The sequence below is a fragment of the Grus americana genome, chromosome 4 (genome assembly GCF_028858705.1).
Source record: "Grus americana isolate bGruAme1 chromosome 4, bGruAme1.mat, whole genome shotgun sequence".
Lineage (NCBI taxonomy): Eukaryota > Metazoa > Chordata > Aves > Gruiformes > Gruidae > Grus > Grus americana.
In genome coordinates, this window is record NC_072855.1 from 81527797 (window position 1) to 81540913 (window position 13117).

The 13117-nt window shown below is 53.4% G+C and overlaps 1 protein-coding gene across 4 annotated transcripts in view; it reads right to left on the reverse strand.

The window, feature by feature from the left end:
* ADAMTS3 (ADAM metallopeptidase with thrombospondin type 1 motif 3) overlaps positions 1 to 12752 on the reverse strand; it is a 109376-nt gene extending 96624 nt beyond the window's left edge. For 3 of the 4 annotated variants that reach the window (XM_054823751.1, XM_054823752.1, XM_054823750.1), the window contains exons 1-3: positions 12394 to 12752; positions 11319 to 11346; positions 2841 to 3241 (exon numbers count right to left, since the gene is read on the reverse strand). In XM_054823751.1, the coding sequence (XP_054679726.1) occupies positions 2841 to 3241; positions 11319 to 11346; positions 12394 to 12462 (498 nt within the window). In that variant the 5' untranslated portion in view covers positions 12463 to 12752. The remainder of the gene's footprint in view (positions 1 to 2840; positions 3242 to 11318; positions 11347 to 12393) is intronic. The other variant, XM_054823753.1, reaches the window with a different exon arrangement.
* Positions 12753 to 13117: the final 365 nt, after the last annotated feature.

Genomic DNA, 13117 nt, shown 5'->3' on the forward strand with positions numbered 1-13117 from the left:
CTGCCCTACGGCAGCACCCTCGGAACTCCAAATTCTGCCGCTGCAGAGCAAGCTCTAGTAACGCGACCACAGGCAGTAGGTAAAGCAGCGGTGACTAGAGCGGGTCCCAGCGACGGGTTCCCAGGAGGTAAATTCTCCAGGTGAGCCCCGGCAGGATTCTCCACCTCACCCGGAGGATGATTTTGCTCCACGACTGTAACTCAGTTACAAGTTTTGCTGCAACTCTGGCAAGTATTTGGTAAACCCGCTCTAGATTGTGAGGGTAAATATTGCTGGTTTGACCAAAACGACAGCAGAAAGATACAGCAGAAACCTGGGCAAGCACCAGCTTTCTCAAACACAGTCAGAAAACCAACCGGCAGCTTCTACGCAACCCAGTGCTCTTTGCTATGACGAGTGCATGCGCGCGCATGCGATTTTTCAAACAGGGTTATTTTCCAGGGATAGTAAGCAGATGTGAAGGTAGGAATTTGCAAAACTGCTGGCACGCAGATGACTTCTACTGCAAAAGTAGATGTGTCAACTACTTCACAAGTGCTCAAATATTTTGGTTTTTAGATGTAAGTTTAGATTCGGGAAGAGACCAGGGGCAAGCTCTTGCTTTCCTAGTGCAAATGCCAATTATTCCGTGTATTTACAATCAAGCAAACAAAGCGCAGCACCCTTATGTTCCTGCTAACCATACACCTAGTGCTGGGAGCAAACACTAACCAACATGAAATTCAGCAACCGCTGTGAAGGACACGGTAGCACAACATGCAGCTTTGCCCCACTATCGGCAGGGTCTTATGAGTCATGATTAAAAAAAACCTCCTTATGCACGAAACACAACTTGTGGGGTCTTTCGCTAACTTGTGGCAAGCCAAGATTCTTTTTCTGTTACTTACGATATCACACTTCTTTTATAAGGCACACGTTGAGCGAATTGCTGCCCCAGGGATTCCCCTTACTTTCTCCCAAAAGGTAAGACCCTGGCTGGCTCCGCTGGAGAGCGTCTAAATTCCTCCGAAGTCGAAAATAAATCTTTCCGACAGACACGCGGCCCTAGAATTTCTCACTCTTGTTCCAGTTTCTGTTCAGCCATATTATCTCCCTCTTCACATCGTTAGGATACACCGAGGATCAAATATTCCACCTTGGTTGAGAGAGGCACAGGACAGCAGCAGAGAAGCCAGAAGCCCCTCGATGGCTGCAGGAGACACCTTGGGCTGAGGCGACCCAAGACAATAGTGAGTCCGGAGCACTGACCCACCGCCCTCCTCAGATAAAAAGCTCATGGTCTCCTAGTCCAGGCCCTAAAACCACGGAAAGCACCGAGGGCTTCTGGGCGCTATGGGAAACGAGCGGCAATAAGCCACACAACCGAGAAATCTCCAGTCCTTCAGCCCTTCGGTACCTGCGGTCGTCTTTACATGCGGAGCTTTGCGAAGACGGCAACTACGTCACTTGAGTTAACTGAAAACCCAACGCAGCAGCTTGTCAGCCACATGGCAATCTCAGCTGTACTCCCTCATCTAATTCCATTTAATCCAATTTATTGCCTTAAAGCGCTGTCTCACTTACCACAAGACCTTCGGTCAGGATTACGGCTAAAATACAGCTCTCGACCCGAGGGTCTCGTTCACTCTAAGAGCCACAGCTGAAGCTACGTCCATCCAGGCAGACGTCTGCACGGCCTTTGCAAACGCAGCACGCTGCCTACGGATTCTCCAAAAAGCCCCAACCAACCACACCAAACCGACGTTAGCTGATCACCTCAGGCGGAACCACCGCCGGCGTTTCCTTTCTTTACGCGCGGCAAGCCCAGGGGTGCTGGCCGTGCGGAGCGCCAGGCTCCCACTCGGGAGCGGCAGACGTTTATGCCATTACTGGCACGGTGACTGGGGCGCTCTGCAGAGCCGGGAGGTTTGCGAGCCAGTACTTATCGCAAAATGGAATCAAATCGTTAACGTGCGGCATGTGACGGGAAGAGGGAAACCTATTGCCAAGAAGGGATACTTGTTGCAGGCTCGTTCATATGATTCCTCTCCCGAAGAGCGGCAGAGTAACCAGCACATTAATCTTCCTGGATGTCGCAGCCGTGTTCCACCGCTGCTCCTGCTACTTAAAGAGCACAAGGTAAGTATTGTTGGCTTTCTTTACCGCATGATTGAATTAACGAATGGTATGCGTGCTCGATATATGCCCAGTCTTTCAATATGGGATTTGTGTACCAAGCCAGCCATCGCATCTGCTGAAGCCACAATGAAATACCAGGCGCTTTCAACTAACGCAGCAAGCAGCCAGCTTGAGAACGAACCCCTTACGGATGGGAACCGCTCCATTCTCGGATGACACCTTCTGATCAAACAAAACTGCATGTAAGACACCAAAAAGCATGCTTATTTTATAAATAAACCCTTTAAAACTTAAATCTGTTGCTATTCTTGGACTACAGAGCCGCCCACAATTTTCCTACCCGAGAAGTACACAGTGACGATTTGGACACCAAATTCTACGTTTGTTCACCAAAAGATTGTCTTTTAAGTCTTCAAATGGCTCCATTATTCATGTTCCCATCTGTGACGCCTCATGAAAATAAAAAGGAAAACCGACGAAACGCAGGTTTGATTTCTCTGTCACACCAGTGACATTAAGGGCTTCGCTCACCAAACCCAGAGAAATTATCCCAGAATAAAGCGGTAGGGCTGAATACATCAACATGTACTGAGGCATTTTCTAAGGGATTTAAGAAATTAAGTTCTTGAAAGGATAGCATTAGCAACATGTAGTTAAAAGCAACAAAAGCTGCGTACAAAGTGGTACAAAACCAGAGGTTAACGCCATTAGGGAAGCCTTACCAGACCGTCGCAATTGCTAATAGCGACAGAAGCTCCGGGGATGTCCGTTATGTCTCCCACGTAGGCGCAGTTGGTCCACAGGGGCTCCCTCTCGCGCAGTCTCTCCGCGGCGGGTCTGGGCTGACTCGCGTTACCAGCATCGCTTCCAGTCTGCACAGAGTCTTCGTACCACTCCACCACGGCCTCGGGAGCCACTAAACGAGCGTTGGGTTTCAGCCGGAGATGGAATTCCCTTCCGAAGGCAGTGACGTTAAAATACAGCTGTTTGGGGCTCTGCGATACCTCCCGTGTCGATCGTCTTTGGTGACTTGCAGAGAGGATATTGGAGACGTAGCTTCCGTCGGCATTGGTGCTAATTGGAATCACTAACCCGTACGGTCTCGGTCTGCTTTTTCCTAATTCTGCCAAGAGAAAATACCCAACACCAAACTAAAATTAGAACGAGGGCAGGGAACGAGCCTGCAGCCCGAGGGCCAGATGTGCAGCCACCAGCACAACCGGTACATGCCAGGGCACACGGCAACAAGCCCTCGCCTGCGCTGCTGGGGGCTGCGCACGCTCCGAGCACGCCGGTTGCGGCGCGCCCATGACCCAACGCCCCAGTTCCCGGTGCTCAAGCCTCGCGCCAGACGCCACTCGCGTAGGACCCCGCGGCCTCCCACCTCCCCTTCCCGAACCCCCCGTTTCGGATCCCTGTTGGAGCTACTCCACATCACTGCACCAACAAGTTCTGCTGCAGAACGATCGAAACCTGGGCGGGCGTTACGAGGACGGGGGTCAGTGCCGCCTCCCACACCAACGCGCGTTGAATTGTCTACTAGATCGCTAGTCGGGACATAAGCTCGCCAATCGGATGTCGGGAAACGCGGGGCGCGTCTCGCCGCTCTCCTTAGCCGGCTTATAAATCCTCGCGCGGGTCGCCTTAACGCTACCAATTGGTATCACAACAACGCCCTGTGCTGCTTCTGCACGGACGCTGCGAGGACACGTAACAAAGAAGAAGAAAAGCGTTCGACGCGTGATGGCGTTAAGCCAGGTACGGCGAAGCAGGGATAAGGCGAGAGGAAGGCCACTTTGGCGTCGGGGAAAGCCTCTGGATCACGCCAAGGCGGACAAACGCAAGAAGCTGTGCCCAGTTACGCGCCTCAAGGAAACACGCGCCACAGATGCTGGGATACACGTTAAGCGCATGCAAAATACCCTCCACATGCCAAAATTTTCAAGAAGCAGGCCTTTCATGGCTCTATTTTCATAAAACTTGCAGAGAAAACCCTGAAATGTTCATTTACATTTATCTGGGGAGTTTCCTGGGGTTTAGGTTTGCTTAACAGCCACAGTAAGAAATGCCACGCGACCCCTTCATACACCCGAAACAGAGTCGCCCGCGCCTGCGGCAAGATCTCCATTCGGATTTTGGAAATGAAGTGCCGTGCTTGGTTATAATTACCATTTGGGCAGAGATTTCTGCGGTCTTAGGAACCTGAAACAGGGAAAAGGCTCCAGTGGATATCCCATACCGCTGGTGAATTACTCCATGTCAGCAGTGGTATAAGCAGTAACTTCTCCCTCTGCAGATCTCCTCTAACAAACCCGCTACTGCCCTTCCTCTGCGCAGAACTTGAGTAACACAGTTCAAAAACAACAGACAAGCTAACTATTAAAAAAAAAAAAAAAAACAACGCAGAACTTTACAAATCTGTACCTAAATCCCGCACTTTACTGCGATACGTGGAAGCTGGAAGACCAGCAAACCCGCGTGCTGCTGACGGCTCTGAAGAAATCCTCAGGTAGCGCTACAGAAGCTCAACGGCACGACCCCGAGCGAAGGCAACGCGTGCTAAACCCAAGGCGTGCTCCCGAGGAGCAGTCACTGCTGGAATACCTCTAGCCGGTGCCGGAGCATCCCCGCGTGCCCGAGCGGTGCGGCCAGACGAGGCTGCGGGCACCAAGCACCAGCAGACCTTTCCCCGAGGCTAACCTCTTTGGCAGAGGCGTCGGCCGAGCAAGCAAAGCCAGGGAGAAAAAAAGGTAAACAGCAAAGAAAACGCCATTTGCCTGTCGTTTGATGTGGTTCCCACCGGTCAGGTCAGGGTTCCTGTCTAACTAGCAGCAACATTAGCCGACTGGAAACCTTCCAGCTGGGTTCTGAATTTGCCAAGCGAATACAACACCCCCCGCCCCCCCAGAAAAGCCTCTTTCTGCCTAGTCCCTTACCTGTATCCTGAAAACAGCACTATCAGCCTAAGAGACTAATTCTCTCCTCTCGGCTATTCTTAGGCACTGACGAGAAAAGGAAGAGAATCTCCTCTGCTCAGAGAGAGGTCTGTCTCCTGTACCCCTCCCCAGAGCTGCACCCCGCAGCGGGACACACGCGCCTTCCCCCTTGCCTTAGGGTCCCTTCCCACCACCGAGGAACAAGTCCATCGCACGAGTTTATCTTTCCTGCGAGACCTTTCTAACCTGGAAGGAATCAGGGTGTTCGGTGCCTAGCTGGCATCCTGTAAGAGGGCAAGGGAGACGTTCCCGGGCCAGGTCAAGCTCTGGGCCAAACTGCTGCTAAGAGCTGGGCCAAAGCCGAAGGCTCGTTACCCGTGTATGAGACTGTGGGAGAGTTAAAAAGAGACTTAGCACAGAAATAACGACTCCCTAGCTCTTCTCTTCCCGAGAGAACTGGCCCAAGCAGGGCGAGAGTGGTGTCTTTCATTTAAAAAACCTCCACGATCGGGTAGCTCGGCTGCGACCGCTAAGTGCCACTGAGAATTCCTCAAAGAAATATACTTAATTAAATGAGCTCAATTTTACCCACTCCCAGCGAGCATCACACTTTAGCTGAGAATTAATAGAGAAAAGGCTCAGCGGCAAGCTCCTCTCTCCTGGTAGCAGCGGCTGCTTATTTTAAGAGACTCACTCATTCAGCGAGTAACTTCAGTGGGAAAATGTTCCTAATGGCTTCATACAACTGTTTTTTTCTCCAGTTTTCCTTCATGCCAGTTACCGAGGGATTTTCAAAACCCCCGCAACGTACGGTACTAGTAGGACCTACGCGGACACTTAAATTCTCGCACTATAAATATCTTTACATACAGACAAACACTACATCCCAGGCAAGTGACGAGTTCGTTAGCGTTTTCACGCCCACGGTCCCGACGAGGCACGGCACGCCCCGCAGCTAACGCTCCCCCGCTGCTCTGCAGGAGCGGCCAACGCACACTATTCTGCCGTACACCTACGGGATCAGGTTCTAAAACTGGCATCCTAATTAGGCCGTTATCCTTAGGGTAATTCCCCCCTCAAACACTGGGAATCCCGAGTCGGGTTTGCTAATCTCACTCCTTAGAGAAGGGACCGAATTAAAACTCTGAACTCATTTTTATTAATCAGACGCCAGGCCACCCAGAGGAGACAGAGCTGCTGGGCTGTACCTCCTAACTGGGTCACAGTAAAAATCGAGATCCTCACGCTCCCCGGGCGTCAGCGGTGAGATTTCATTCACAGACTGACATTCCGCCTTCTACCTCGCCGAGATTCTTTGTGGCTTTTTTCTTTTTTTAAAGCGGGATGTTCGGTGCCAGAAACCACAGTCTGGGGATCAAATTCTGTGTTCACCGCACAACCGAGGAATTGCTCTGCACATCTTGCAGCGGCATTCCCAGATTTCTGCTCAAGGGGGGGAAAAAAAGTTATTTTGCTAATAACAAGAACAGCCAGCTAGCCACAAGAAGGCAGCGACAAAGGGTGGAAAAGAACTGTCAAGTTTTTGAGTCAGCAAAAGCCCTTTCCAGAGTCTCTAAATGCTGAGCTAGAAGAGGAAATGCCTTTTGTTCAAAGGCAATTAAAATTAAATGTGACATGACTGAATACTGAAGACATCTGAACTCCTCCGCTGACTTATATTACCCTTTTTCCATGAGCTGTATAGTCTTAGGAAATGCTACTCCAGCCGTAGGTGTTCCCTTTCCTACGCTAAAATTTCAGAATCGATCTGTTCTGCTAATTCAAAGCTTACAGTAATGAGCAGGGAAGAAAGACAGAGCAACAGAAAAAACACTTAACTTCAAACTGTCTTCATTTTTTATCTGGCTTTAAACTGCCGCTCCAGTTACACAATGTGTAAGTTGAAAGGAAGCACTTAAGAACGAACATCGCGTTCTTTCATTGCGTGCCAAGACACAATCAGCTAGAGAATGCCTCCGAAGAGGGCTGGCCCTACTGTTTTCCCCCTCAAATAGACATGAAACTGAGGAATTCACACCACTGGCTCCCAGTAGCTGTCTTTGCACCGTACAACAACTGGGGACAACGGAGCTTCAACAGTCCTAAACTTTTTTTTTTTGAATCAATTGTATTTGAAAGAGCATTATTTTTTTAGGCGTGAGATTTTGTGAATTACGTTGATCGAAAATTGTTCATGCGGTTGTCTGCAGTAGAATTCCAAATGCATAAACATCGACTTAAGAAAGGCAATTTCAAAAGCACAGTCTAAACTGAAATCAGTGCAATCGGTGGAAAAGGAGCAATTTCTGAAAGTTCAGACAAATTATCTCCTTGTTGAAACCAAGCTGCCCAAGTTTGAAGACATTACTTGGTTTTCTTCTTTTAAAAAGCGTTTAAACCTCATTTAGTGTTCGTTATTCTGATATTTTTTTTTGCTCACGCTACACGTAAACAAACGCTGATAAGAGGACTCTCCTTTGCCAGCCTTCTGCGCGGCAGCCAGAGGACCAAATGAACGTTTCGACCAGAGGAGCTCCTCCGCCTGTCACCGTGACCTCTGCCATTACGCCCACCGAGCGAGCGCGCTGGCAGCATCCTTTTTTCCCCAACGTTTTCCGAGCCGTGGCGAGGAGATGGAGATTAATTACTACGTGCAGTAACCACGCCTGCCTCTCTACATTGCTAACAAATACTTCACTTAGGAATAGCGATGGGGAAACCTATTAAAATTACAAAAGCGCGACTGTTTTGGCAGAGACGATGCCGGGTACTGTGCAAGGAGACAAACGCGCGGGAAGTCCTGACGACAGCCCGTCCGAGCTGCCCCAGCACGGGGCTGCACGCCGAGCCCCAGACCGTCCCATCCTGACACGACGGGATGACCAGTGAGCTACCGCCAGCTCCCAGAGCTCCCTCGCCTCTCTTGGAGGATGCACCCGCCCGTGGCTCGTAGGATGGGGGAGCTCAGCTACCGGGGCAAAAGGACCGGAGCTAAGGTAACGCCTCCAGAGCATCACTGCCTGCATCTTCTGCGTGGAACCCACAAGCTGTGACGCCATCGCGCTGCGGGATGGCAGACATCCAGCTCGGCAGTGGAAGTGCTGGCAAAAACCCCCAGTTACCTGCTGCTGTAGGAATTAAGGGGACAGCACTTCAATGAAAGGGCTGTCCTGTGTTCTGAGAGATTACCCTTCCATCCCACAGATAACCACAGCGGGATGAGCACGGAGCTGTTCCGGTCCCTTCAAAGCGCTGCTTAATAAGAAGAAAAGACGGTGCGGTGACAGACAACCTAGCAGGGGTTTGTCGTCAGTTTTCCGTTTTCTGCCTTCATCCTTGGTTGGTGGTTCCCAGAAACCAAGAAGCTGTTTTGGTCCCTCTTGCTGAGCAATCTGGACCCCTTCAGAACCACCACTCGCTCTGTATCCGGCTGCCTTTAGGTGGCAGAGACGCCCAGAGAGAAAGACAAGACAGAAAAGGGGGATGGGTTCCTTGGGAATTCCCAGACAACTCCGCACCCGGACAGGGATGAGGCGATGCAGTGTACTGCAGTGCTAGGCACGGCGAGCTGGGGAGTAAGGGCAAGGGACCGTAAGAAGAGAGGTTCACAAGAGACGTTACACCTCTCTCTTCCGTCCTCGTTCCCCTCCTTCACTCTCACCTTGGCCCAGGGACGCAGACAGCTCAAGAAATTCTTGGTGGTGTTTTCACAGCCCCTGCTGAACCGCAGGTGAAGGTGATTTACCCAGGCGGCGGGGCAGCCCCGCACTGCCGCTTTGCAAGCTACGCGTCCGAGTTTTCTCCCAGAAGAAGGAAACTTCTGAGTTTCTTCCTGAGAAATGGCCGAGCAGCAACAAAGCTCTGCGGCGTGGGAGGCTGAGGCAGGAGATGCAGCATCACCCCCAAGGCCGGCACCTTCCGGCTTACTGTTTCATGAGTGACAACAGTTTCCAGGCATTTGCAGGACGTTATGCATTAATGCAGTTAATTAAGCTCGGACAACTCCCTAGCTCTATAACACATTCCGTACCAATGTTTAAAAAAAATACAATCCTATATGCTTTAATTTGCCCTAAATGACTTTCCAGGCTACGAGAAAAGATTAGCTGCTGACAGCAGCCCGCCCTGGGCCAAATCAAAACATACAACCCCGATGCAAAGTGACACTTAATAGGGACTTAAAAGTAGGACAGCCCATTCGGAGGCAATCCTAACACAGGTTTTACCGTCGGCATTAAAACTCTCAACTGAGTAAGCCATACTTTTCCAATCAGAATTTACAGGATCAAACAGTACTTTAAATATTAATGGTTCAAAACCATAAAGCGTAGGACAAATCCCAATGACTGTAAGTGTCAGCTAGCTATTTGTAATTTGGAAATACAGACAGGCAAAACCCCATCGATCCCTGAAAGGCAGAGCTACTCACAGACAGCCTGGTCCCGGTAAGCCAGCAGACTCCCCGTCCTGCTAGCCTGAACCAAAACCCACCGAGATGCCGTGCGGTTGTGCTGAGGACACCCAGACGGGCCGGCAGCTCTCGCCGGGCACCAACCCACACCCAGTCCCATCCCGGGGGGTCCTGCACTCCCGGCCGCACAACGGGACACTTGGGACCGGGCACTCGTGGATCTGCGTGGACAGACCCATCGGCCGACGTCCTCTTCGTCCCCCACCCGGCCCTTCCCAGGAAGAGGAGGGCGAGATCGCATCAGCTGCAGAAGCTCCGAGGTGCCAGGAGAGCCGGGCAGAGAGCCTGTCCTGCTCCGAGCACCCAGACCCGCGCCGGGGGCTCTGCGTGGGGAACGCGAGTCACCCTCTGCCAGGCAATGCCATCTCCCTCCTGCGCGCCTCAAACGTTCCTGACTACAGCAATGTCGGGACCACGAGAGAAAGGAAAAAGTTAAAGGAAAAAAAAAAAAACAAACCAAAAAGTTATTTTCCAGATTAAGGAATTTTGTCTGATGTACTGTATAATTTAAAAGACGCATTGCTGTATAGCTTATGGTTTCTGAAATTCAAATACAATCCATTTCTCATGGAAACGACTAGAAATAAAACACAGGATCAGCATACCACTGGAAAAAAAGTCCGTTTGCCAGTGAGGTTTAAATGTACCTAACCGTCCCACTTCCCATTATTCACTGAGCACGGTGGAAATCAAGCTAAGCCCAGAAGAATGCAGTGCCAGAACTCAAATTGAGACAAGACCTCCAAAATTTAGAGAAATACTTGAAATTCTTTTCTGAACAAAGCCTCAGATCAAAACCTGAACCAAAACCTCAAAATTGGAGGTCTAACGGCAACTGGAAACAGAACTGCCCAGGGTCCGTTCCCACCGCTCCCGCTCCTCTCACTGGGAAGCTCCCGAGCACGCTCCAGTGTGCAGACGCTCACGCTCAACAGCAAATTGTGAAAAGGCTCATTTCACCACTGGTCAGCTAAGCAGCACGTGAGGTGCCACAGCCTTGCACTAACGCCCTGGGAGAGGGAACGCCAGCTCCCTTCCGCATCTTCCCGCAACCTCTTCCATCCCTCCGAGCACTAAATTACCCCTTAGTTTAAGTGAACACGGATCTTCTGAAACCAAACTGCGTGCACACGCTCCTCGTTATACGAAGCTTCCCGTCTTTAGAAAACAGCCAGAGAGGATTAAGTTCCACCTCTCACTTCGGCACCCTCGCTCACCACGGACACCAGCCTTCTTACCGAAGCGTATCACTGCACAACGCAACAGTGAACAACCACCGTTAGGCACGCAGCAAGCGCACTCGCCATCAACCGAACGCTAAGACGCCTCAGCATCAGACACATTTTTTCCAGCTAAAAGAAAAGGCTGAACGCTTCCAACACAGGAGAAAAACGTACGAAGACGAGGCTTGCCCTAGCCAAACGGGGCAGGCATCTCCCCCTTGATTCAGAAGCGTACAAATGAAGACAAAGCGTCTGACCCAGCGTGGATTTGCCGTGACATTCAGACGGCTAGTATAAGCACGCTGTGATTTTTAACTTTTGTTGGTTTGTATTTAAAAAGAGAAACGCAGAGGTATCAGGATGCAAACACACACAAGGAGAGGGCGTGCAAATCCAAGGCATGCCACAGCACTGTGCAACTACAAATGCTCCTGGGTGGTAACGGTGTGGGGGTACGCAAGGGAACGCTTCCCTGCATACAGATCAATTTCCCAGAAAATAAACTACTCTGTTGAGCTTACTTCTTTTATTTTATTCTACTATAGCACCAATAATAGTTAAAAAACTTACCTATTTGGATCTGCTGTTCTTTACCAGCCTGCAGAAGAGAAAAGAAACACATGCACAAAGTTGTTAGTGTAATTACTATGCGACGCGTGACAGCAGAGCACTTCTACAAGGCTGAAAAACTGCTTGGTCTGTACTGCACCATTTTTTTACATTTCTGCTTTTGGTTTCCAGGGATGGCACCTTTCCTGAACTGAATAAACAGCTGTTCCCACCACCACACTAACAGAGTCCATAGTAAGCTTAACATAAATAGAGCTGCTAAGGAATCCTGAACGGCCCATTCTATAGACCGTGACACCACGCCAAGAAGTAAGTTCAGCGGCCAAAGAAAGGCCTTAACGTCTGGGAAAGCGATGAGTTCGGAGCAGTACGGGTGCCAGGGTGGTGACGGGGCACGGCGTGGACCGTTCTCCTTCCTCCGGGTGCCAGAGGACAGGAAAGCCGGCTGGGCTCCCCGAGTAACAGCGGGGGCAGAGGCTCAGCACCGGTGCGGTACCGGGGCTGGCACACCGAGACAACCCCCCCGGCTGCCGCAGGATCGGGCCCATCGCCGGGGGGGGGCTGCGCGCCCGAAAAAGGCTGCAGGGAGCTGGGTGCTCGCCCCGCCGGAGAGGGGAGAATCGGATACAGAGGGCTGCAAAGCGGGGGGTGTTCCATGTGTCAGAGCCCGTCTGCACCCAGGCCGGTGCCGCTCGTCCCCCGGGCGCCCGCAGGACGGCAGGCTTGTCCCAGCCCCGCCAGCCGAGCGCCCGGGGACGGCCCGGGGGACAGCCGGGGAACGGCCCAGGGGAACGGCCCGGGGACAGCCGGGGAACGGCCCGCAGCGCCCTGGGCCGGCCGGCTGGAGCGGCGTGGCGTGGGGGGGGGGCACAGCTCCGGCAGCTTCCCGGGGCCGCTGGCAGAGGGACCCCGCGGGCAGGGCAGAGGCCCGGGGCGCCTCCCCGCAGGAAGGAGAGGAGAGGAGAGGAGAGGAGGGGACGGGAAGGGACGGGAAGGGAGCGGAGGTCCGGCCCCCCGCGGCGGCGGCCCCCGGCCCCGGGCAGAGCAGCGCACCCCGCCCGCCGCCCTCACTCACCTGCCGGCCGGGCGCAGCGCGGACCCCCAGGAGCGCGGCTGCCGCTACCCAGAGGGGCAGGAGCACCATCACGAGCCGGCCGCCCGGGGACCGCCGCCCAGCCACACCGCACGCTCCCGGCCCCGGCCGCGCTGCTCCCGCCCTTCGCCCGCTCCTTCCCCCCCCGCCCCAACTCCGGCGGCGGTTCCCCGCCGGGGCCGTCCCTGGGGCCGGGCGCGGGGAGCGCGGGCTGCAACCCCGCTAGCTCCGGCGCCCCGGGGCGGGCTGGGCGCGGGCGGCGGCGGCGGTGGGGCGGCGAGTCACCGCGCCGCCTCCTGTTGCTCGCTGCGCCCTGCCTGCGCCGCGCATCGCAACCTGCGGCGCTAATAAAGCCGCACCGGCCCCCGGGCGCGGCTCCGCCTTCGGCACGGCCCGACACACCGACGTCAGGGGCCGCCGCCGCCACCCCCGGCCCGGCCCGGCCCGGCCCGACACGGCCGCAGGCTGCCACCGGCGGGCGGGCTGACCCGGCACGGCACGGCACGGCAGCGGGGCACGGACGGGGAAACTTCCTCGCTTCACGCTCACGGAGAATGATTTCAGGCACCTCCTGGCTAAGCGCTCCCCGTCCTGTCCCCCGTGTGCCCGAAAGCCACAGGCTGGCAGCTCAGAAAACCTTTCCCACCCATCGCCCCTGCCAGCCGTCGCACCGTGGCAGCAGCTCCGAGAAGAGCACCCCAGCCCG